The following is a 22,279-nucleotide window of genomic DNA, read 5'->3' on the forward strand; positions in this document are numbered from 1 at the left end:
GGCACAGGAGCGGACCCCTGCATCCCGCGCCGCGCTCCCCGCAGCGTCGGTGGCTGCTCCATCAGGAGGGAAGCCTGGAACCTGGGCAGCCCGAGCCGGTGGCGTGCGGGGCTGAACGCGCGGGTCCGGCCTCGCTGGCTGCACCGCATTGCGTCTCCAGGGCCGACGCGGGCCGGGCGCGCCCCCTGTAGGCTGAGCGCGGGCCCCGGTCGTGGGGTCTAAGGGTCTGGGCATCTCCACCTCCCTGGGGCACCCAGGCGTCGGGGAGCGCCGGGGTGGTCGGCGCCCACCTGCCCACCCGCGCCCCCTCGCCTTCCCAGGCTGCGCGCGCGCGCGCCACCATGGCCACGATGGTGCTTCCGCGGGAGGAGAAGCTGAGCCAGGATGAGATCGTGCTGGGCACCAAAGCGGTCATCCAGGGGCTGGAGACTCTGCGCGGGGAGCATCGCGCCCTGCTGGCCCCCCTGGCCGCGCCCGACGCCGCCGGCGAGGCTGCCGAGCCCGGCTCGCAGGAGCGCTGCGTCCTCCTGCGCCGATCCCTGGAAGCCATCGAGCTGGGGCTGGGGGAGGCACAGGTAGGTCGGCCGGGTCACCGCGGCGACTGCGCGGGGAGGGATCTGGACAGGGCGCCCCCAAAATGACTGTTGAGGACCCTCTCGGTCCTCCCCCTCCTCAGACCCTGATCACTCTCGCTCACTGCCCCCCACCCCCACAGGGCCACTTCCTGCTTCTGGATAGACAATCCCGCAGAGGAGTCCTTGGGGAGCACCTGCTCCCTCACCCCATTGGTCTGTTTGTTGCTGTTGTCGCTGGGCTCCCTGTGGGCCAGGCGGTGTGTCAGGTGGCAGAGACACGGAGTCCCCAGTCCAATAGGAAGCACACACACACACACAGAGATCATTTTATCCATGGTGAGAAGCTCTTCAAAGGAAAGAGCAGGGTCTTGTGATAGCTGCTAGCCGGAGGTCTCTGCTGAGCACTCCTGACTCCTCTGGGGAAATGACATTTAAGGACGCGAAGAAGGCGGTTCCAGAGAAGGGAGGGGGGCATGTGCAGGGGTCCTGGGGTAGGAAAGATGGGGGGCCACTGAGAGGGGACAGTGTGAGGAAGCCAGGGCTCAGAGCTGGCCTGTGTAGATGGCAGCCAGCGTGGGCCTTGGCATCTGCCTGGCACAGCAGGCCTCTGCGGGGTTCCTGCAGGTGGCCAGCTGGGTTGAGGCCCACCTGCATTCCGGAAGCTCCCTCCAGCTGAGGCGTGAAGAATAAACCTGTGGTCAGGGACAGGAATGGGTAGCCAGGGGCTGGCTGGGAAGCTCAGCTGAAGATGGTGGCCAGAGGGGAGTGGCCAGTCTTCGGGTGGGCTGCAATGAAGGGGAGGGCCATGAGACCCTGTCCACTCGAGCTTGCTTTTCACCTGAACCAGGGTGGGGGCTGTCCAGGACACTGGCCTGACATGCCCGAAGGCACTGGCATGTCCAGAGGCTTGGTGTGCCCCTCAGACCCTGGTCCTTCCCCTGCCCGATTCCGCTGGCCTAGGCAGGCCCCTGCATCTTGATTTTCTTGTCTTTAAACTAGGGACCGTCTGCTGGGCTTTCTTCCAGGCTGTTTAGGGAGTGTTGTCTGCAACAAGGGTCCTTGGGCTGTTTGCTGCTGAGCTAGAAAGCAGAGCAACATGCTCTCCACTCTCCCTTTATCACCTGCTGTTGGGCAGAGGTGACCACACAGGGGCCTAGCGGGCATGGCCCAGGTGGAGCTCTGCGGATGGCAGTGAGGGCAGGGGTTAGGAGGAGACCCATGTGAGCCACAGAGGCAGGGGAGAGGCCTGCAGATGGAGGCCTCTGGATGCCCCCTTAGCTGCCCCTGTGGCCCACCAGGGCATCTTGGCTTGGCACAAGTGCTCTTCCCCCACCTGGGGCCACTGAAGACTCGTACTGCCATGAACCCCTGACAGGAGTTGGGGTGGCCCAGCACCCCAGGTCTCTTGGCCCCTGAGAGCAGTGAGGCGTGATTGGCTGCAGGGACACCACCAGCCCAGGAGACACAGATGGTCTCTGGCTGCTCAGGGGCCTAGCACCCAGACAGCCCTCCTCCACCGTCAGGGATGTCCACCCTCCTGGGCTTTACCCTCAGACAGGGATTGTTTGGGGTGTTGAGGGTGAGGGACCCCAGTCCAGAGGGGCCAGGGCTCTGATGTCCCTGGCTGGCTGCACAGGTAATCCTGGCGCTGTCGAGCCACCTGGGGGCTGTGGAGTCAGAGAAGCAGAAACTGCGGGCGCAGGTGCGGCGGCTGGTGCAGGAAAACCAGTGGCTACGCGAGGAGCTGGCGGGGACGCAGCAGAAGCTGCAGCGCAGTGAGCAGGCCGTGGCCCAGCTTGAGGAGGAGAAGCAACACCTGCTGTTCATGAGCCAGATCCGCAAGCTGGACGAGGACACCTCCCCGAGTGTGAGCACCAAGCCACAGGGGGCAGGTGGCACGGCGGCTGGAGCAGGACACCTCCCCGGGCCTGAGCCCCATGCCACAGGGGGCAGGTGGCACGGCGGCTGGACGAGGACACCTCCCCGGGCCTGAGCCCCATGCCACAGGGGGCAGGTGGCACAGGTGGCTGGAGGAGGACACCTCCGCGAGTGTGAGCACCAAGCCACAGGGGGCAGGTGGCATGGCGGCTGGAGGAGGACACCTCCACGGGCCTGAGCCCCATGCCACAGGGGCAGGTGGCACGGGCGGCTGGAGGAGGACACCTCCCCGAGCCTGAGCCCCATGCCACAGGGGCGGGTGGCACGGATGGCACAGGGTGTATACCTCCCACCGCCCTCACACCTGCCCTGTCTCCCTCCCCAGGAGGAGAAGGGGGACGTTCCCAAGGACTCTCTGGACGATCTATTCCCCAATGAGGAGGAGCAGAGCCCAGGTGCGCAGGGGAGGGGCAGGAAGGGGTGAGCAGGGTGAGGTGTCTGGGGCCCTGGAGCTTGTGGGCAGCACAGATCCGTTTCTGGCAATAGCAGAGTGGTGTGTCCCTTAGTGCTCGAGTTTGCAGGTGGGTTGTTTCTCCCTGAGCGGCCTCATGGAGACCGATGAGAGCAGACATCCCAGTTAGAAACACAGGAGAGCCAGGCCCAGCATCAGGTCCCCTGCTGTGCCCCTGCCAAGCTACAGTGAGAGGTGCTGAGCACAGAGACCTTGGGGCTGCAGGGTGTGTGTCACAGTGCCCACAGTCTATGCAGGCCAAGGCTCCAGGGCAGAGTCGTGGCCATTGGCCGGTATGTGCTGTGGGAACACGGTCCATCTGACATGCCTTTGACCCTGCAGCTCCCAGCCCTGGAGGAGGGGATGTAGCTGCCCAGCACGGAGGCTATGAGATCCCCGCGCGACTCCGCACCCTGCACAACCTGGTGATCCAGTATGCGTCACAGGGCCGCTATGAGGTGGCCGTGCCGCTCTGCAAGCAGGCACTCGAGGACCTGGAGAAGACATCAGGCCACGACCACCCTGACGTGGCCACCATGCTCAACATCCTGGCACTGGTCTACCGGTGAGAGCCTTTTCAGTCCCAGGTGTCCCTGGGCATGCCTATGTGCCAGCCGTGGGCTGGGACCCAAACACCAGCAAACTGCCCATTGGCCCCTAAGCCCCTGGAAGACCAGGACTGCCCAGGTCCCAGTGCACATTCTATCACATCAGTGACAACAGGGAGAGAGACCCCAGGCCACCAGGGCTGGAGGGCAACACTGACCACGTGTCCATCTGCCTCCAGGGACCAGAACAAGTACAAGGAAGCTGCCCACTTGCTCAATGATGCCCTGGCCATCCGGGAGAAGACATTAGGCAAAGATCACCCAGCAGTGAGTGGGAGTTGGGGGAAAGAGGTCATCCCCTGCAGGGGTCCCAGAGTCTGTGCCTGGCAGGGCCACAGCTCAAGGAGCCTCCATTCTCCCACACCCAGGTGGCTGCGACACTCAACAACCTGGCGGTTCTATACGGCAAGCGGGGCAAGTACAAGGAGGCTGAGCCACTGTGCAAACGGGCACTGGAGATCCGTGAGAAGGTGGTTGCCATGGCCGGGGGTAGGCAGGGGACCCAGCAGCCCGAGCCCAGCCGTGACTGCTTCTCCTGTCTCAGGTCTTGGGTAAGTTTCACCCAGATGTGGCCAAGCAGCTCAGCAACCTGGCCTTGCTGTGCCAGAACCAGGGCAAAGCCGAGGAGGTGGAGTACTACTACCGGCGGGCACTGGAGATCTATGCCACACGCCTCGGGCCGGACGACCCCAACGTGGCCAAGACCAAGAACAACCTGGTGCCCGGGGCTGGGAGGGGCTGCAGGCTGAGTGGGAGGGCGGGCTGGGGGCTGCAGGCTGGGTGGGAGGGCTGCAGGCTGGGTGAGAGGGCGGGCTGGGGGCTGCAGGCTGGGTGGGAGAGCCGGCTGGGGGCTGAGTGGGAGGGCCGGCTGGGGGCTGCAGGCTGGGTGGGAGGGCTGCAGGCTGGGTGGGAGGGCGGGCTGGGGGCTGCAGGCTGGGTGGGAGGGCTGCAGGCTGGGGGCTGCAGGCTGGGTGGGAGGGCTGCAGGCTGGGTGGGAGGGCCTGCTGGGGGCTGGGTGGGAGGGCTGCAGGCTGGGTGGGAGGGCCTGCTGGGGGCTGGGTGGGAGGGCTGCAGGCTGGGTGGGAGGGCGGGCTGGGGGCTTGGCAGCCTGCTCACCCCACCTGGCCCCGCAGGCTTCCTGCTACCTGAGGCAGGGAAAGTACCAGGACGCAGAGATCCTGTACAAGGAGATCCTGACCCGTGCGCACGAGAAGGAGTTCGGTTCCGTCAATGGTGAGTCGGGGGCATGCACCCGCCTGATTGCGCCCCATGCACTCCGCACACCAGGGGCTCCCCACTCGCCTGGTGTTACCTGGCCCCGGGGATCCCTCAGCGTCTGGCCCATCATTTGTACCTGGCGTCATGTCGGGGTGGCTCCTGAGGCCCGACCCAGCAGGAAGGCTCGGGGGGCTGGCTGCTGAGGCTGCCCTCTCCCCCAGGGGACAACAAGCCCATCTGGATGCACGCCGAGGAGCGTGAGGAGAGCAAGGTGGGTCCTGGTAGGCCTGGGCAGGGCACGGGGCTGGGTGGAGGGGGCTTCACGCACCTCCCCTGACCACTCCTCCCCCAGGATAAGCGCCGGGACAGTGCCCCCTATGGGGAATATGGAAGCTGGTACAAGGCCTGCAAAGTGGACAGGTGAGGGCCTTGGGCAGGCTGGGGGCAGGAATGTGGTATCTGGTCACCCTGAAACATACTGCCCCACTTGGTCAGCTCACCCTTGAGGGCCCAGACCACAGGCCACTCCTCCCAAGAAGGCAAGGCTTGCCACACCTGCAGCAAGAGTGGGGGCTACAATCTGGTTGGGGGATAATTGCTCGGGGTGCTAGTGCCAGCTGGGTGCGAGGAGGGCTGGAGTAGTGGAAGGACGGGTCTGACCACCCCACCTGGCCCTCCCCAGCCCCACAGTCAACACAACCCTGCGCAGCCTGGGAGCCCTGTATCGACGCCAGGGCAAGCTGGAGGCCGCACACACACTGGAGGACTGTGCCAGCCGCAGCCGCAAGCAGGTGGGGCTCCTGGCGAGGGGTTGGACAGCACCCACAGGCCCTGCATTCCCAGCAGGGCCTGACGCTCGCTGCCATCCCCTCAGGGCCTGGACCCTGCCAGCCAGACCAAGGTGGTAGAGCTGCTGAAAGACGGTGGCAGTGGGCGGGGAGACCGCCGTGGTGGCCGGGATGGGGCAGCTGGGCCTCGGTCTGAGTCGGACCTGGAGGAGGCAGGGCCTGCAGCCGATTGGAGCGGGGTGAGTCCGAGGCCTGGGGAGGGGGCACACAGGGAGGAGGTGGGATGCAGGGGGGAGAGGAAGGGGGCGGCCCAGAGTCCTGAGCCTGACGCCTGGCAGGATGGCAGTGGCGCCCTGCGGCGCAGTGGTTCCTTTGGAAAGCTCCGGGATGCCCTGAGGCGCAGCAGCGAGATGTTGGTGAAGAAGCTGCAGGGCGGGGGCCCCCAGGAGCCCCCCAACCCCAGGTGAGCCCCCGAGCCGAGGCCGAGCACTGACCCCCACCCTCCCCGGCCGCTTCGCAGCTCCCCTGGCTCATGGTGGCCGTGCTCTCATCCTCTGCCTCAGGATGAAGCGAGCCAGTTCCCTCAATTTCCTCAACAAGAGTGTGGAAGAGGCTGTCCAGGTAGGTGCAGGGTAGGGGCGACGGGGCGGCATTGGGTGGGGGTGCCAGGGCACGCCCTCAGCCGCTGCCTCTCTGCCCGCAGCCCGGAGGTCCTGGCCTCTCCGACAGCCGCACCCTCAGCTCCAGCTCCATGGACCTCTCTCGACGAAGCTCCCTGGTGGGCTAGGCCTGAAGGGGCAGCCAGCTGCCAGAGCCGCTGCCCAGCACAGCCCCCAGCCCTGCGCATGGGCCTGCTGCTTGTCCCGCCTGCCTCTCCCCAGGACCCCCTTTTCTGTTCAATCTCAGGGTAACCTCCTCCTTTGTCATCTCAGCCTTGGCCGGGGGGCCTGGCTGCCCCGGCTGCTCCCCGTATGTATTCCTTCCGGCGGAGCCCCTCCTCCCCGGGCCCATGGGAGGGGCTGGCAGCCCACCTTCCAGAGCCAAGAACACTAGGCCCCCGCCTCCCCGGCGGTTGCTTCTGTATATAGAGAAATAAGTTATTGGCCATGCCCCCCACCCCCGGCCCACAGGACTCCTCAATGTCTCCTCGTCCCCTTCTCTAGAGGTACCGCCCAGGCCTTAATCAACCCCATCTCCGCGCGGGGGCGAGGGTCTCCCAGGCCCAGGAGCTGCGCCGCCCCCCAGGCCGCCGGACCTTCTCACGCCCCTCCTGGCCCCCCAGGGATGCACACCAGCTCGCCATCACCCGGGCCAGAGGGTCCTCGCTCGTTGCCGTCCATCCTAGCAGCCGGGCCCTGCGCCGCACCCCGGCCTTATGCACTGCTCCTCGTCCGGTCGCCCCTGGAGCCGTTCCTGCCACACCCCGTCTCGCACCTGCAGCTTCTCGCGAGGGGCGGGAGAGGCTGCCCCTGTTGGGGTGGGCATGAAGCGGGCGCGCCCTGTTTTCAGATGTCACTATAGAAATAAAGATGGCTTGAACCCAAGCTGGGCCTGTTTTGAGACGGACCAGGTCGAGGTGGGGTCGGGAGAGGTTGCAAGAATGATCAGAGTGTGTGTTGGTTTCACTCCATCCTGTCCAGCCCCTTGCAGGTGGGGGTCAGAGACCCTGCCCTCATCCCTGAGTTGTTGGGGGGCACCGCTGGGCTCAGACTTGCTTCTAAAACCTCGTTGCAAAGAGTGGAGGGCTTTGGTGAGGGCTACCGTACTCTCAGGCTGTCTGACCTCGAGCAGATTTCCATCCATAAAACCGGAGTGCTGGCATGCTCCTGCAGGAGTTAGGAAGACGGCATCTGCCAATCGTGTGCATGTGCGAAACCCAGCTCCAAACCGAGCCTCAGCCTGGGTGGGGAGCGCAGCCCTCCGCCCGGGACTACTAGCAAGCGAACTACGAGCCCCAGAAGGCAATGCGCAGCAGCAACGCACGGACTCGGAGCTACACCTGCGCAGTGGGAGAGAGTCGTGACACATGAGAAACTACACGTTCCAAGAAGCACCGCGGCGAGCCCCCCCACCGCATCCGCCGAGAACGTCTGCGCCTGCGCGTCGCGGGCGGGGCCTCAGGGGCGGAGCGGCCACCATCTTGGAACGGGAGGCGGAGCAGAGCCGACTGGGAGCGACCGAGCGGGCCGCCGCCGCCGCCATGAACCCCGAATAGTGAGTGAGCCCCGCCCGCGCCGCCTGGCGCAGCCTCGGTCCCGAGTACGGGCTTGGACGCATCCCGGAGTTGTCTAGCCCGGGTCAGGGCTGCGCGGAGCCCCCACATCCGGGTCCCTCTTCCACTGACCTCCCTCCTCCCACCCCCAGCACACATCCGGGTCCCGCCCCTCCTCCCCGGGGGGCCCCGGACCCCGACTCGACACCCCGATCCTGGAACCCGGGCCCGGGACGCAGCGGTGCCGGGGCCGCGCCTGGAGGCCGGAGGCGCGGTGCTGCCGGTCCCCCCGCCGGCGGCCGGGCACCTGCCACGGCTCGGGTGCCTCCGGTCTCGGGTCTGGGCCCTGGCGCCCTGCTTCGCGAACTCGTCCCGAGGAGGGATTGGGAGCCGGGCAGATCCAGCGGGAAGTCGGGGAAGGAGCACAGAGTGCGCTCAGCGCAGGAGATGGGCGCGGTGGGGCCGCGACCACTGCCCGGGAAGGGGGCGTCGTCCCGCGTGCTGTCTGCATCCTTAGCCGGCGGAGCTGGGCAGCCCGCCCCCGGGGAGGGAGGGTGTCACCCGGGAGGAGTTGGGTTGGGGTCCGGATTTCCTGGAAGGAGTGGGTGGGGCGCCTGGGGGAGCGCTTGTGAGGTCGGGTCAGCGCTGTCCTGGTGACTGACTGGACTCGGGGGTCCTCCGTGGGGCGGGAGGATTCCACATCTTAGGGTTGCAAGTGCTTGGTGGCTGGAGGGCATCTGCGCCTCTTGTGCCCTGGAGACTGACTCGGGCAGCTGGACCCCTCCGCCGGAGGCCCTCGGGTGGCCCGTCGGGGCTGGCAGTGGCAGCTGGACCCCGGCACGGGTGGCCCGCAGGTGCTGGCTCCCGCTGTGTCCTGCCCTGTCCTTACCTGTGTTCAGGTCCCAACGGCACCACAGCTGTCCCCTGGCAGGGGACGGGAGCTTCCTCCAGTATCTGCTGGTGTTGGCATCTTGCTTTCTGCAATTCCCTTTTTCTTCTTTGGTCTGGCCTCGGGTTCCCTTGGGTGAGAGCGAAAATGGGTGCTGGGTTAGGGCCTAGAGGGGACTCTCTCCAACACCTACAGCCCCAGCAGTTGTCAGGATCCCTTGAGCGAAGGCAAACGGCACTGGGTTAGGGCCTAAAGTGGACCTCCGGCTCTCTCCGAGCTTCAGCCCCACACAGCTGCAGGGGCCCTCAGTGTGGTGAGTGCTGTGTCTTGGGGCAGTCACTGCCACCTCTGAGCCCTGGGTGCCTCGCTGGCTGCCAGCAGCTGTAGTCCCTTCCCTGGGCTGTTGGGGGGACCTGGAGCAGTGCTGGTGCTGCCTGTATGAGGGGCCATCCCTGCCACCTGCCCACTGCCCCTCGCAGGGATTCAAAGCAGCTTCTTTCCATTTTTAAACTAAGACTTACTTATTTGAGAGACAATTACAGAAAGAGAGGGAGATCTTCCCCAAATGGCCTCAGTGGCTGGGGCAGGGCCAGGCCAAAGCCAGGAGCGTCTTCTGGGTCTCCCACGCGGGTGCAGGGGCCAAGGTACTTGGGCCATCCTCCACTGCTTTCCCAGGCACATTAGCAAGTTGCTGGATCAGAAGTGGAGCAACTGGGACTCAAACCAGTGTCTGATTGGGATGCCGGCACTACAGGCAGTGGCTTAACCCTGTAACACCTCAATGCCAGCCTCTCATCAACTTCTTTGCACGGCTTTTTGGCATAACAGGTTCTGGGTTGAACCCTAGTTTTCCCTTCTGGGGCCTCCTCTCCCAGGCCAGGCACACTTCAGGGTGCTTCGGGGGGCCGCTAAGTAGCCGCTCCTGGACGTAGCTGTGAAGTGTGTCAAGAGTCCGAGGAGGAGGCCAAGCCCTGGCACCTGATAGACTGTGATTCACAGCAGGTCACAGTTCCCCTGAGGGCTGGCTTGTGACACGGCAGCAGTGGGTGGATCTGGGGGCTGTGTGTGACCTCAGGATGTTGGCAGGCAGCCCCTCGCCTTCACACCTTCCCTGCCTCTCTCCTTAGTGACTTCCTGTTTAAGCTGCTCCTGATCGGTGACTCGGGCGTGGGCAAGTCATGCCTGCTCCTGCGGTTTGCAGTGAGTAGCCCATCTCCTCCCCCCCCCCCCTTTCTGTGCCTCCTTGGGATTCTGGCTGGCGGCTGGTGGGGCAGGGACAGCCCGGGGGCATGGTGGGGCTCAAGGATGAAGTGCGGGGCCTACCAGGAGTACCTCCGAGTAGGGGTTGAGAACCAAGGCTTACACACCTGCTCAGCCATCTCCCTGGCCTCCAGGACGACACATACACCGAAAGCTACATCAGCACCATTGGGGTGGACTTCAAGATCCGGACCATTGAGCTGGACGGCAAAACCATCAAACTCCAGATCGTGAGTGGCGGCCTTCTGGACTGCCTGGGGAGGGCCAGGGCACAGCTGACCCTAGCTGACCTCCCTCTTCCGCTCCCACCATGCAGTGGGACACAGCTGGGCAAGAGCGCTTCCGGACCATCACTTCCAGCTACTACCGGGGGGCCCACGGCATCATCGTGGTGTATGATGTCACCGACCAGGTACTGCTGGGCTCCCCAGCATCGGCCTTGCCTTCTTGGCCCTAAGTCTGTGACTAAGGCTGCTTCTCTGTTCTTCTTGGAGAGGAGGCTGCCTGTGCTGGGGGAGCACATGGCGGGGAGGAAATGGCCCCAGCCAGGCCTCAGCCTCGCGCCACCATTGCTACCTTGGTTAGCTGGCTGGTCACCATGTTGGGCCTGTGCTTGCTGGGGGCAGCAGCCAGGGGTCTTCCCTCTGGCAGGGACCCAGAGTTTGGGCCAGTGTGAGCAGAAGTACAGGGGTGCTGGATACACAGCGCTGGAAGCAGCCAGAAACGTGGCCATGTGACACTTGGGGACAGGCCCGCGTCACATTGCTATCTTCCCCATGGGGCTGGGAGCTCAGGATGGGGGTGCCGCTGACAAGTCCTCTAGCTGGTTGGGGGCGGACACAGGAGCCCAGTCTGCTTTGTCGGCTTCCGGTGGGGAACCTGCCCTGGGGATGTGGGGGACTGCATCTGCCTCCAGGAAGGCGTCCCCCTGCTCCCAGCCCACCTGCCAGCCTGGGTGTGCCCTGCAGCCCTCCTACCTGCCAGTCCTAAGGCGGGTCAAACCTCGCGGGATCCCCTGAGAGGGCCTTAGCCTGCTGCTCTCGGGGGCTTTCGACTCCATGCCCACCTTCCCCTTGGAAGGTCAAGGTCCTAGGGCCCTTCACCTCCTGACTTCAGTGTCTCCTGGCTGGGTCATCTAGAACTTTCCCCACAAGCCCAGACATGTGCTTCCCAGCAAAGACCCAGCTTCCACCTCCCTCCTGCCAGCACAGCGTGGCCACGGAGTGGTCAGGCTGCCCTGTGGTCTAGCCTCGTCACCATAACCCCGCATTGTCCGTGCACTGGGCATGGAGTGCTGGCGCTGGGTTTTGCATGTGAGGAAGCAGCTCGCCCTGCTCCATGAAGCCATGGAGGGAGCCAGGGCTCCTGCCCGCAGGCCGCGTGCAACATGCACGTGTCCGCTTGCATCTGGGTAACCTGGCCAGGAAGCTTCTCCTCCCGCCCCCGGGCCTTTCGTCTCCCCAGCGTCCCTGTCAGCTCTGTCCCTTCAGAATAGCAGTGATGAGGATAATCGCCGCTCTCGCTAATGAAGCTCTTGTCGGGAGGCGGGCCTGCATTCATTCTGTTCTGCTGACAACAGCCCCACCGGAGGTGCTGGTCTGCAGCCACGGGAAACTGAGGCCTGGGCAGTCAGGTGGCCTTGCCAGGAGTGCAGAGCCGCTGACTGACAAAGCCGCGCCAGGACAGTTCAGCTCTTTCCCACCCCGTGCCCTGTGCTGCAGACCATCTTCTCTGTCCCGGGCTGATCCAGCCCCCTCCCCCTGGTTCCTGGTCGGCCAAGACAGCATGCTCAAACACTTTGTGCCCTGCCTCGCCTCCCACCCGCATAGGGCCTGCCTGTGGCATCCCCACCAAGCCTGGGTCCTGGGCATGTTGTCTGAAGGTGCAGGCCAAGCTGTGAGCTTACCAGGGGAGTGCCACCAGGGCACCGGCCCCAGAGGGTAGAGAGGACTGTGGCTTGAGTCCACTTGGGGTCAGGTGAGAGGGCCTCGATGTCACCATTGGGCCATGCATGCTGCCGCCACCACGGGGACACTGTGTCCCACTGATGGCCACCTGCGATCCCATCTCCCCTCTGCCTTCCAGGGCCACTGGCTCCCACATGGGCCTGGGCCTGGAGGAGGGTCAGCTGTTGGGGTGCTGGGCAGGGCAGAGGCAGGCTGAGCCTGGTGGGGAGAGGCCTGCCCCTGGCCCCGGCGGGCATGGGTAACTTGGTGGCCTGGCCCCCCAGGAGTCGTACGCCAACGTGAAACAATGGCTGCAGGAGATTGACCGCTATGCCAGCGAGAACGTCAACAAGCTCCTGGTGGGCAACAAGAGCGACCTCACCACCAAGAAGGTGGTAGACAGCACCACAGCCAAGGTGAGGGGTCGGGCCGCCCGCCTGGGGGCCCCTAGCACCCACTGCTTCTTACCCCTCTGCCTCTCCCCCTCCCCTCCCCCGTCAGGAGTTCGCTGACTCGCTGGGCATCCCCTTCCTGGAAACAAGTGCCAAGAATGCCACCAACGTGGAGCAGGCGTTCATGACCATGGCTGCGGAGATCAAAAAGCGCATGGGGCCGGGGGCAGCCTCGGGGGGTGAGCGGCCCAACATCAAGATCGACAGCACCCCTGTGAAGACGCCCGGTGGTGGCTGTTGCTAGGAGGGGCATGGGGAAGTGGCACCAGAGGGACCCCTACAGATGATGCCCCAGAAGGGCGTGGGAAGTGCCTCCTTCTCCCTCTCCCGGGGTATTTGAGTCTGTGATTTCGGGGTGTCCTGGGCACCCCATCTCCCTCTGGCCCGTCTGCCTTCTGCCCTGGGCCCTGCTATCAGGACCCCCTACCGGAAGAAACCCTGGACCTGGGGCTGGCTGGGGCAGGGCCTGCTCTGCTGCTGCCTGGGTAACTGCGGATACCACCCGTCTTGAGAAGGAGGGCTTCTCCGCTTGCCCACCCCCCATATGCTGCACTGGGTTCTCCCTGCCCCTCTTCCCACAGCTGGGGCCCATCCCTGCCCCCCGCCCTGACTGCTGTCAGAGCCTGGGGTCCCGAGTCCTGGGCCCTGGGTTGGGACCTCAGGACGGGTGGCAGCCCAGCAGCCCACCCTCTCTGCTCCACCTGCCCTGTCCCTCCCACACGCCCAGCTCCAGCCGTCCAGCTGCCATGGGGTCTGAGCACACAGCGGCCAGGTGGGCGGGTAGCCGCCGCGCTGGGCCTGTGTCGTGAGCCCAGAGGGTGCCTGCTTCTGCCGCCCCCTGCCCTGCCGGAGCCGGCTGTGTGCTGCCTGTACACCGGGCCCCTTTGTCCCCTTGGCAGGCGGAGGCGGGAGGCCCACCATGCTGAGGCCGGGCGCTAGCCTTAACCCTTGCCCTGCCAGCACCTACTCCCTCCCTGAGGCAGCACATCTGGCCTGGGCCATTCCATCCCCTTGGCGCCTCAGATGGCAGACCCGCCACTGCTTTGGGGGCACAGGTCTGGCCCCTGCCACTTTCCCCTGCTGCCCAGGATCCTGACCCCTCCCTCTGGTACAGCTGCTTCCTGCAGGAAAACAAACCTTTGGTCTCAATGTAGAAGCCATGTCCTGGTGCCGTCTCTCCTTGTCTGGCTCCTGGCCCCTGGCCCCTGCCCCATGCCCCAACTAGTATTTAATTCACAGGCCTGCCCCTTGGGGTGTGCCCCTGCTCCCAGGTTCCCCTCTGGTGCCCCTCTGGTGTCATGTCAGACATTTTACAAGGAAAAGCCACTTGGGGAAAGATGGAAAAGGACAAAAAAAATAATAAATTTCCACTGGCCCTCGGATGAGCTGAGGGTTTTTGCCAGGAAGTTGTGGTGGCTGAGCGTGGTCTGTGGGCTCCCTTGCGTGGTGTGGGGTAGGTGGACTGGGCCTTGGGCCCCGGGCTGGGGTTTGCACAGGGTCTTGGCTGGGGACTGTGTCCCAGGGTTGCTAGCAGAAGCCCTTGACCCACATACTGGGGCCAGGAGAGCTGCCTGCTTCTGCAGCTATGGTCCCTCCCCAAGGGCCCAGCACGGCTGTGTCAGGGAGGCAGGCAGCTGGCGGGAGTACCTGCTGAGCCTCAGCTAGTTCCCCAGCTGATGTGTGCTGGACCTGGGCAGCATGGGCGCCTGCCCCCTGCATCTGGCCTCCATGCCTCGGGTACCGCTCAAGTGCCTTTGCCCACTGGGACGGTGACAAGTGCTCGGCCTTCTAGCCGGAGCTCCTGTCCCAGTGAGGCGCGGTGTGTGCCAGTGGACCGAGGGTGGCTGGGGGAACGAGGGTGCCTCTGTGCCTGGGGTTCCTGCGCCACCTGGGTTCCGGGGGTGGGGGGCGGGGCAGAGGGGCGCCCCGAGCCCAGCCCCGCCCGAGGCACGACGGCCCCGCCCCCGGCTCCGCCCCGCCGGCTTCGCGGGCTGGAGAGCGAGGGAGCCGCGGGCGAGGGATCGCAGGATGAGCGATCGGGGCCCGGGCAGCCGGCAGCGGACGCGCCCCCCGAGCCCCACAGCCCGCGCCCCGTGCCCCCCACGGCCCCGCGGCCCCGGTCCCGGCCACGCCGCTTGCGTCCCCCAAACCCCGCGGGCCATGCCCGGCCGGCCCTAAGTGCGGGCCGGGGGGCGTCCCCTTGCGCCCGGGCCCCGCGCTGGCGCCCCCCGGGCCACCGCCCGGCGCGGGGGCCATGGCGTTCACCTTCGCCGCGTTCTGCTACATGCTCACCCTGGTGCTGTGCGCCTCCCTCATCTTCTTTGTCATCTGGCACGTAAGGCCGGGTTGGGGCTCGGGCTGGGGGTGGGGTGGGGGCCGGGGGCACGAGGGCCAGGGGGGATCGGGCGAATGGGCTCAGAGCCTGGGGCAACTTGGAGCCTCTTCACTGCTATCCGCACGACCCCGCTATCGGTCAGCTTCGCCCCCATTAGCACCTCCATGGTCGGCTTCCTTCCCGGTGCCCCCTCCTTCCCTCCACCGCCCCCGCCTGTCTGTGGGCATGTTGGGCAGCCCCTTGCCCCTCTGTCCCGTGCAGCCCAGGGGTGGGGATACTGAATTCTGGAATTCTTGTCCTCCTCCCATGCCCCTCCTGTCCAGCCACCCCTGTTTGTCTGTCGGGCAGTTTGTCTGTCTACTGCTCTCCCCCCCCCCCACTCTTTGTGGGTTTTTCCAGCCAGAGTGATGGAGCCCGTTGCTATGGCAACTGCATCTGTTTACAGGACCCACATATCTTGGAGCCTATTAACCCATTCCCTTCCCAGCCCCCTTCCTGACCAAGCAGGGTTGGCTCAGAGCAGCTCCCCCCCCCACCTCCCCATCCCCCCATGTCCCTCCTCTTTCTGCCCCCACTTCCCGCTTTGTCCCCCTGCTCTGTCCCTCACCCTCCTTCAGTGTGCCCCTTGTCCCGCAGCTTCCAGCTCACCCCTCTTCACTGCTCCACCCTGCCCCCTCCCAGATGGGCCGGGTGCTCTGGCTCCCACCACGCTGCCCCCCTCATTTCTCTCCATCCTCTCCCCAAGCCCCTCCATCACCTCACTGTCCCTGCTCCCCCCACTGCTCTCTGTCTGGGACCTGCCTTGCTCCGGGGCCCTCCCAGAGCTCCTGACCCACCTCTGGCTTTGCTATTCCTGCCACCTTTCCTTTCCTTTGCCATCCCTGCCACCTTTTCCTTTTCCCCATAGACCCCTGCTGGGGGTGGGGACACACAGGTGCCACCCTACGGCCTGCCTTTGTTCCTTGCTTCTTTTGAAGGCTGTAACTGACTCTCCTGCTTCTCTCCCCCTCCCTCCCTTCTTCTCCACCCTTCCATCTTGATCTCTGAGACTCTGTCCTGAGCAAGGGCCAAGGCCTTCACAGAACTGGGGGACACGGGCTGGTTCCTCGGAGTTCAGGAAGCTCTGGGACCTCCCACAGTCCTCGTCCAACACACCTGTGTGCAGACAGACTTGGGGTGTGCGAGGGGCAGGGGCTCTGGACCCAGCACTCAGCTCTGCTCTGCCCCCGTTCATCCCACTTCTGTCTTGCGAGCACTTACTACTAGCGAGCCTCGTGGCTGTGGGACTTTAGCAAGCCCTTCTCCCAGAGGCCACCTCCTCACCTGGCCCCACGGTGTCAGGAGGAGCAGGGGACAGCAGCCGTAGTCCAAAACTGGTAAGGACTAGAACCTTCCAGGGCAAGACCCCAGATCAGCCCAGACCTTGCTGGTCGCTAGGCAACCCTAGTGGTGAGTGATGTGTGTCAGCTGTCACTGTGGGGGATTGTTTGTTCCGGGGCTGGGGGTGCTGAGTCAGCGCCAGGCAGCCTGGGGGGTGGGAGGCGCGACACCCCGCCTGTCGCAGTGCCAGCTCTGGGGCAGACAGACGGCACCCTTCCGCTCCCTGCTGGCCCCTCACACTGTGCCTGGTGGAGCTGGGAGGGGGCTCCAGATGGCCCAGCTCCCTGCAGGAAGGCCGTGTTCTTTTCCCTCCCCAGCCGTCTGGGGTCTGGCAGGCTTGGGGGTGGTGGGCCTGACGCTTCCTGAGGGGAGGGGGCCCAGTCGGCTCTGCTACCAGCCCACCTCCCCCAGCCGTGCTTCCCCTAGGCACGCCTGCCCGGGGCCCTGCTCTGTCCCCCCTGCTCTGTTCCCCCTGCTCAGCCCACTGAACCCTCTGGAGTTTGCTGGGAAGAGCTGCAGGCCCCACCACGCACGCCTCCCGCCTCCTCTGCAGCTCTCCTCACTCAGGCTAGCTCCTCACTGGACACATGGTGGCCAGTGATGTTCATGCTGTCTTCCAAAACGTCGCTTTATGTTTAAAAAATGGATTTCAAAAAAACTTATTTGCACCCGATAGACGTGTCCATGTCTTATTTCTCACCAGTTACCTTCACTCTAGTCCCTATGTCAGTAAGCACAGGGCTGCTGGCCCAGTGCGAGTGGCAGGATGGGGGACATCCAGGCCCTCCTGCCCCTGGTCCTGGGATGACAGTCTGACATTCCCTGAGTATTGGCTCCTGGGCTGACCTCTGACCTCCCCACTTCCCCCACCTCCGCCCGCCTCTGACTTCCCTCCTGTCCTTGACCCTTCCTTGTTTTTGCTGCCCCCCTGTGCTGTTCCTCCCTCCTGGACTGGTCCCCACTGCACCCCACATGTTGTCATCACACCTGCTCAGCATCAAGTTGCTCCTCCACCACCCCTTCCCCCCAGCCCCCCGAGTCTCCAACGGCTGGGAAGGAGCTTGGAGTTTGCCAAGGCTTAGGTCCTGGGTCCCAGGTCTTGAGGGGTGGGGCCTAAAGCTCAGCACGCACTCCATGGAGAGTAGTCCCCCATGGGGTGTCTTGGAAGGGGGTGTAGGACCTAAGGCCACCAAGGCTTCGTGGCAATCAGATCATTGTATGATCGGACCGCACTTTGCCCCTCACTGGGTCTCAGTTTCCCCACCTTGGCAACCAGTTCCTGTGCGTCATTTCTGACCCCAGGGAAGGCAAGCCTCAACCCTGACGAGGCCCTGCTCCTTCCCCAGATCATTGCCTTTGATGAATTGCGGACCGACTTCAAGAACCCCATCGACCAGGGCAACCCAGCGCGGGCAGTAAGTGATACATGTGCTGTGACGAGGTGTGTCAGTCCGTCTGTCTTTCCCTCCGTCCTGGGTGGGGCTGGGGTGGGCATGCGGATGGCGTTGGGGGAACTGGCGGCCCTGCCCCTTCTGCCCCCGCCCCAAGCAAACACCTGGCACGGGCTTCCGGGCCCAGGTTCCTCCTGGCCAGGCCACCGCTGCCAGGCCGTCGCCGTGGAGACGCGGGTGAAGGCCCCTCCATGGCGACGGTTGCCCTGGAGACGGCGCGGCTGCTTCCTTGCCGCTCTGGCGCCTCCTGGCGGCCGCGGGCAGGGCGGGGGCGGAGCCGGCAGGTGGGCGCCCAGGGCGCATCGCATCGCCGCCTTTTCCTTCCTTCCCCTACAGCGGGAGCGTTTAAAAAACATCGAACGCATCTGCTGTCTCCTAAGGAAGGTCAGTGTCTGGGCTGCGGCCGGGAGGCACCCTGGCCCCACGCCGCTCACTCTGGGGTGTGGAGCCCAGCGCTGTCCTCCCTCGGGCTGTGTGGGAGGCCGGGGGGCTCTCAGTCCCCAGGTCACGATGAGTGGGCTCCTCCTCCCGCAGTTGGTGGTCCCCGAGTATTCCATCCATGGCCTCTTCTGCCTGATGTTCCTGTGCGCCGCCGAGTGGGTGACCCTCGGCCTCAACATCCCTCTCCTCTTCTACCACCTCTGGAGGTGAGGCCATCAGGGACGGCGCTGGGGAGAAGAGGAGGTTGGCCTGCAGGTGCACTCAGGCCCCGTCGTGCCCGTGCCGTCCCCCAGGTACTTCCACCGGCCTGCGGATGGCTCCGAGGTCATGTATGATGCTGTCTCCATCATGAATGCCGACATCCTCAACTACTGCCAGAAGGAGTCCTGGTGCAAACTCGCCTTCTACCTGCTCTCCTTCTTCTATTACCTGTACAGGTGAGGCCCTGCCCTTGGCCCTCGAGTGGGGCGGGGGGCCTGCCGGGCAGCCCTCAGGACCTCCACTTGGTCTCCCCGCAGTATGGTTTATACGCTGGTGAGTTTCTAAGGGCGACGCCGGCCAGGGAGCAAGCCCAGAACGGACCGGACGCCTGTGCATCCCAGCCCTGCCCCTCGGCCCTGGGGAGCGAGGGGGCACTGGTGCCCCCAGCCTCTTGGGCTCCCCACCCCCTCAGAAACTGCTGCTGCGGGCACACCCCGCCTCCAGTGCCCTTGCCCCAGGCCACGGACTGGGCAGAGTTCTCACAGGGCAGGGCTCCTCTGCCGGCCTCTGGGCATGGCAGTCACACCTGCAAGGGGCAGGACCTCCAGCCTGGTCCTTGTCCACTTCCGGGAGAACCTGGGCAGAGCTCCACTCTGGAAATTCTGGGCCATTACCTTGAACCCCCAGCCGGAGGCTCCCCCTGCAGGTGGGGGTGCCCACACGGGGAATGAGTGGGCTCAGCAGGGGTCAGCCTCACCCCGTCCCCCCTCCTGCGCCCCAGGCTAGCCAGTCCTATCTCTACTTGCCTTCCCCACCATGCCCCCTCCCCCCACCCCGGGACCTATTTTCTATGTCACCTGGAGGAGTCCGGCACCCTCTCCCCAGCCATTTGTGACAAAATATGAATAAACTACTGAGAACCTGTGGGCCCTGCTTCTGTTAGAGGAGATGGGGGGAGTCTTAGGGGACAGCCCTGAGTGACAGACCCCACTGGGGTCTTCCTTCTACCTGCTGAGACCCTTCCGTTTGCCTCTCCAAGAGGACCAAGCGGTCAGTACCTCCAGGAAGCCCTCCTAGGTGCACCCCCTTTCAGACAGCCCCAAGCCCACCCCCTGGGCAAGGCAGAGCCCCACCATGGCCCCAGGAACAACAGTCCACAAAATTGAGGAATCAAAGTTTTAATGTCTGGAAAATGAAAAAAACCTGAGTGTGGGGGTGGGGCAGGGGTCACCGGACCAGGTGGAAAGTCAGCCAGTATATGATGAGGGGCTGGAAGGCTGCAGCTCCCAGGGTCAGGTAGAGCTGCAGACGCTGCTGGGGTGCCGGGGACCCCATACTGTCGGGGCCCTGGGCTGCCGTCCGCAGGGAACGCACCTGGAGGGAGGGGGAATGGAGGTAGGTGGCTGGGGAAGCTGTCCCCCGCCGTGCCCAGGGCAGGGGCCGGACTCACAGTGAAGTACATGAGAGCGGCCGAGGTCCAGGCCAGCGCCACGTAGTAGCCATCGCTGCCAAACAGCAGTCCCGTGAGCACACTGAGGATCATCCTGGGGGAGGGGGAGGCCGCTGAGCCCCGAGTCCGCCTGCCAGCCCCTCCCAACCCCCAGCCATTCCTGCTGGCACCCACACGCAAAATGGAGCTGGGGCCCAATGGCAGCCTTGCCCACTCAGCCAACTCCAAGTGGGACTGTAGCAAAATGGAGCAGCAGAGACCCCCTCCCTTCCCAGGGCTGCCCCAGTGGCCCCTCACTTTCTGGGTCCCAGCGCTCACCCCACGTATTTGTAGCCGCTGTAGGCCAGCAGGTGGAAGGTGCTCAGGCTGCTGCGCACCGTGACCAGGTAGAGGCCGAGCAGCAGGGCCAGTACCTCCACCAGCACCCACGCCAGTGCCGTGCTGGCACACAGGCCCAGCACCTCAGGAGAGAACCTGCAGGAGAGAGCCCAGGGGTGTGGGTCAGAACTCAGTCGTGGCAGGATGGCGGGGGCAGGGGTGTGGGGGATAAGAACCTACCTTTGCTGAATGCCCAAGGCCATCCCAGCCAGCAGCACGTAGGTAATGAAGGCCATGGCTGCCAAGAACAGAGGCAGGCAGGTGGTCAGTGTGGCTCCCAGTCCCCTAGCCCCACGCTTGGGAGCCCAGAACACCCCCTCCTGCTGCCTTTCGGAAGTTGCAGTACAGGCAAAGCCGCTGCCCAGCCCAGACAGCACCAGGGTCATTTCTGGCCAGAGGACAGGGACTAAAATCTGCTGGGAGCCTAGGGCTCTGGAAACAGCCTCCCCTCGGCCTCTGGCAACTGATGGTAGCCCTGCCCACTCAGCCATCTCCAAGTTGGACTGTGGCAATAGGCTACGCTCATGCCCACCCTGGCTTGGTCCCTCTAAGTCATGCAGCAATCAGGAAGGGCTTCCTGGAGGACAAGTCTGACAGACGGTCACAGCTGACAGGTGCTGCCTGTTCCCTCTGTCCAGAGCCAGAAGGTGCTGGAAACTCAGGGCTGGGCAGGGACGTGTCCAAACCCAGAGGCAAAAAGCATCCCCCCCCCCAGACCTGGCATGGCACACACAAACCTCATGAGCAGTGCCAGGTGCGAGTGCCCCACCCCGGGCCCCAGGTCAGAGACTCACTGGGGATATAGAGGTCAGGGGCGTTGAGGTCTTGCCGAGGCGGCAGAGGCACGTCGTGGCTGTACTGCATCTCCCAATTCTGGTAGCAGGTTGGGAGAGGAGAAAGAAGGGGGCGTGGCTGAAGCTCGAGGGCGGGGCTGAGGTCCCAGGGGCGGGGTCACTTCCTGAGGGCGTGGCTGCGGCCGGGGGCGGGGCAAGGACCGCTGGCCAGCGTGGGGTCCCCCGGCCCCAAGCGCTCACCTGGTGTGTATAGGGGAAAACAAGCAGCCCCAGCTTCTTGGCCACGTAGGCCGTGTCCACAGCAAAGAAGTACTTGAGTTTGTTCATAGACACAAAACGGTGCAGCTGGGAGGGGAGAGAGGAGGCAGTGGGCGAGCCACCCCACACGCCCCGGAGTGCTCCTCTATGGGGTCCACAGGCTGGGAGGAGCAGGTGAAATCCCGTGAGCCCCGGCCTTGGCCAGCAAGCCCACCACCCCTGCCCTGGGTGACGGGAGAGCCCACACCTCCTTGTGCATCATGTCCTTGCCGTGGGATGCAATGGAGCTGCCGTAGGCCATGGCCATGTTGGTCATGGGGTCGCCGAGTAGGTGATTGACACTGAAGGCCACGTCGGTTCCTGGAGCTGCATATCCCCCGACCTGGCTCGAGTACCCACCACTGGTGTCATCGAAGAGGGGCGGGGGGTCCGGAGCTGCCCGGACCCTGTGCTTGGAGCCTGTGGGTTCGGAGATACCAGAACTGGTAACGAATTCCAAGCAGGAGCCCAAGCCACCACCCCCTTTCCTCTGCCTGGGCTGGAGGGCCGGGAACTGGGTGCAGCGTGGGTTAAGCCGCTGCCTGCGATGCTGGCATGCCACACAAGCGCCAGTTCAAGTCCCAGCTGCTCCACCTCTGGTCCAGCTCCCTGCTCGTGCGCCTGGGAGAGCAGTGGACCCCTGCCACCGACGTGGGGACCAGAGTCCCAGGCCTGACCACTGTGAACCAGGGCATGGAAAACAGTCCCTCTGTCTTCCCCGCTTCGACAACTCTATGGTTGAAGTAAACAAGCTGAATTGCCGAAAAAGAAAAACGGGGCTGGAAGTGGCTGGCCGCCTGGCAAGGAGAGTGGACCTTCTCAGGCCGGGTTCGCAAGGCGCAAAGTCCGGGCCGCGCCGAGGAGTCTCGCGGGGCGCGGAGCCCGAGTGCCACCCCCTCCCGGACCCGGACCCCGCTCGCCCGGCTCCCCGGACCCCACGCACCGGGCGCCCCGTAGCCCGAGTGATAAGCCATGGCCGTGCTGCTCGCTCTCCCCGAGGGCCTGCCTGCGCCGCTTCGTGGGAACGAAAACTAAGAGGACGCTTGCTCAGCTCCCTGGGCCCCGACCGAAGTTCCCCCGCAGCCGGACACGTCCCGGGGCTGGGCGACTTGGGCCGCCATGTCCTTTGCGTCATCCTCGGCCGCCTGCCATTGGCTCTTGGGCTGTCCCGACTCTCCTGTCTCTTCTCCTAATTGGCTACTGGAGTGCCCTTGC

The 22,279-nt window shown here is 64.8% G+C and overlaps 4 protein-coding genes across 12 annotated transcripts; 3 read left to right on the plus strand and 1 right to left on the minus strand.

The window, feature by feature from the left end:
- Positions 1-280: 280 nt before the first annotated feature.
- On the plus strand, positions 281-7,098 carry KLC2 (kinesin light chain 2). Of its 3 annotated transcripts, none has more exons than XM_040970999.1 (15): positions 281-575; positions 2,212-2,442; positions 2,839-2,908; positions 3,307-3,529; positions 3,752-3,839; positions 3,941-4,042; positions 4,117-4,290; positions 4,706-4,805; positions 5,012-5,061; positions 5,143-5,210; positions 5,473-5,581; positions 5,665-5,817; positions 5,917-6,041; positions 6,142-6,199; positions 6,282-7,098. In XM_040970999.1, exons 1-15 carry the CDS (start codon positions 342-344, stop codon positions 6,363-6,365), a joined length of 1,869 nt encoding a protein of 622 aa, XP_040826933.1. In that variant the 5' UTR covers positions 281-341; the 3' UTR covers positions 6,366-7,098. The 3 variants fall into 3 exon arrangements, with proteins under 3 accessions (XP_040826933.1, XP_040826934.1, XP_040826932.1); XM_040970998.1 differs by having other exon boundaries at positions 316-575; positions 4,706-4,809; positions 4,995-5,061; XM_040971000.1 differs by lacking the exon at positions 2,212-2,442 and having other exon boundaries at positions 287-575.
- Positions 7,099-7,696: 598 nt separating this feature from the next.
- On the plus strand, positions 7,697-13,743 carry RAB1B (RAB1B, member RAS oncogene family). 2 transcript variants are annotated; one of them, XM_040970861.1, is made up of 6 exons: positions 7,697-7,792; positions 9,807-9,879; positions 10,074-10,169; positions 10,256-10,351; positions 12,170-12,301; positions 12,387-13,743. In XM_040970861.1, exons 1-6 carry the CDS (start codon positions 7,779-7,781, stop codon positions 12,579-12,581), a joined length of 606 nt encoding a protein of 201 aa, XP_040826795.1. In that variant the 5' UTR covers positions 7,697-7,778; the 3' UTR covers positions 12,582-13,743. The 2 variants fall into 2 exon arrangements, with proteins under 2 accessions (XP_040826795.1, XP_040826796.1); XM_040970862.1 differs by lacking the exons at positions 10,256-10,351; positions 12,170-12,301.
- A 566-nt stretch (positions 13,744-14,309) lies between these two features.
- Positions 14,310-19,069, plus strand: CNIH2 (cornichon family AMPA receptor auxiliary protein 2). Of its 5 annotated transcripts, XM_040970875.1 has the most exons (7): positions 14,592-14,672; positions 17,399-17,467; positions 17,840-17,893; positions 17,957-18,007; positions 18,038-18,150; positions 18,238-18,381; positions 18,463-18,975. In XM_040970875.1, the coding sequence occupies exons 1-7, from the start codon at positions 14,592-14,594 to the stop codon at positions 18,488-18,490; spliced, it is 540 nt and encodes a 179-aa protein (XP_040826809.1). In that variant the 3' UTR covers positions 18,491-18,975. The 5 variants fall into 5 exon arrangements, with proteins under 5 accessions (XP_040826810.1, XP_040826813.1, XP_040826809.1 ...); XM_040970876.1 differs by lacking the exon at positions 17,957-18,007 and having other exon boundaries at positions 14,310-14,672; positions 17,840-17,887; positions 18,463-19,069; XM_040970879.1 differs by lacking the exons at positions 17,957-18,007; positions 18,238-18,381 and having other exon boundaries at positions 14,588-14,672; positions 17,840-17,887.
- A 238-nt stretch (positions 19,070-19,307) lies between these two features.
- On the minus strand, positions 19,308-22,185 carry YIF1A (Yip1 interacting factor homolog A, membrane trafficking protein). Of its 2 annotated transcripts, XM_040970671.1 has the most exons (8): positions 22,008-22,185; positions 21,273-21,484; positions 21,008-21,112; positions 20,768-20,846; positions 20,154-20,211; positions 19,914-20,069; positions 19,596-19,689; positions 19,308-19,519 (listed from the first exon to the last, which is right to left on the minus strand). In XM_040970671.1, the coding sequence occupies exons 1-8, from the start codon at positions 22,036-22,038 to the stop codon at positions 19,373-19,375; spliced, it is 882 nt and encodes a 293-aa protein (XP_040826605.1). In that variant the 5' UTR covers positions 22,039-22,185; the 3' UTR covers positions 19,308-19,372. The 2 variants fall into 2 exon arrangements, with proteins under 2 accessions (XP_040826605.1, XP_040826606.1); XM_040970672.1 differs by lacking the exon at positions 19,914-20,069.
- Between the last annotated feature and the right edge of the window lie 94 nt (positions 22,186-22,279).

Source organism: Ochotona curzoniae, unplaced genomic scaffold (genome assembly GCF_017591425.1).
Source record: "Ochotona curzoniae isolate NIBS_2020 unplaced genomic scaffold, NIBS_Ocur_1.0 scaffold_4937, whole genome shotgun sequence".
In the NCBI taxonomy this organism is placed as follows: Eukaryota; Metazoa; Chordata; class Mammalia; order Lagomorpha; family Ochotonidae; genus Ochotona; species Ochotona curzoniae.

What these genes read in the sequence shown, in the direction of transcription:
- KLC2 (XM_040970998.1), top strand. Translation starts at nt 342, where the DNA reads ATGGCCACGATGGTGCTTCCGCGGGAGGAGAAGCTGAGCCAGGATGAG. An exon ending in TTCGGTTCCGTCAATGGTGA is followed by an intron (nt 4,810 to 4,994) that starts GTCGGGGGCATG and finishes CTGGCTGCTGAG; the next exon opens with GCTGCCCTCTCCCCCAGGGG. An exon ending in GTGTGGAAGAGGCTGTCCAG is followed by an intron (nt 6,200 to 6,281) that starts GTAGGTGCAGGG and finishes CTCTGCCCGCAG; the next exon opens with CCCGGAGGTCCTGGCCTCTC.
- RAB1B (XM_040970861.1), top strand. An exon ending in GCCTGCTCCTGCGGTTTGCA is followed by an intron (nt 9,880 to 10,073) that starts GTGAGTAGCCCA and finishes CCTGGCCTCCAG; the next exon opens with GACGACACATACACCGAAAG. An exon ending in TGTATGATGTCACCGACCAG is followed by an intron (nt 10,352 to 12,169) that starts GTACTGCTGGGC and finishes CTGGCCCCCCAG; the next exon opens with GAGTCGTACGCCAACGTGAA.
- CNIH2 (XM_040970875.1), top strand. Translation starts at nt 14,592, where the DNA reads ATGGCGTTCACCTTCGCCGCGTTCTGCTACATGCTCACCCTGGTGCTG. An exon ending in GTCTCCTAAGGAAGGTCAGT is followed by an intron (nt 17,894 to 17,956) that starts GTCTGGGCTGCG and finishes TGTGGAGCCCAG; the next exon opens with CGCTGTCCTCCCTCGGGCTG. An exon ending in CTCTTCTACCACCTCTGGAG is followed by an intron (nt 18,151 to 18,237) that starts GTGAGGCCATCA and finishes GCCGTCCCCCAG; the next exon opens with GTACTTCCACCGGCCTGCGG.
- YIF1A (XM_040970671.1), bottom strand. Translation starts at nt 22,038, where the DNA reads ATGGCTTATCACTCGGGCTACGGGGCGCCCG. An exon ending in CCCTGACCTCTATATCCCCA is followed by an intron (nt 20,212 to 20,767) that starts GTGAGTCTCTGA and finishes TGTTCTTGGCAG; the next exon opens with CCATGGCCTTCATTACCTAC. An exon ending in CCGCTCTCATGTACTTCACT is followed by an intron (nt 19,520 to 19,595) that starts GTGAGTCCGGCC and finishes CCCTCCCTCCAG; the next exon opens with GTGCGTTCCCTGCGGACGGC.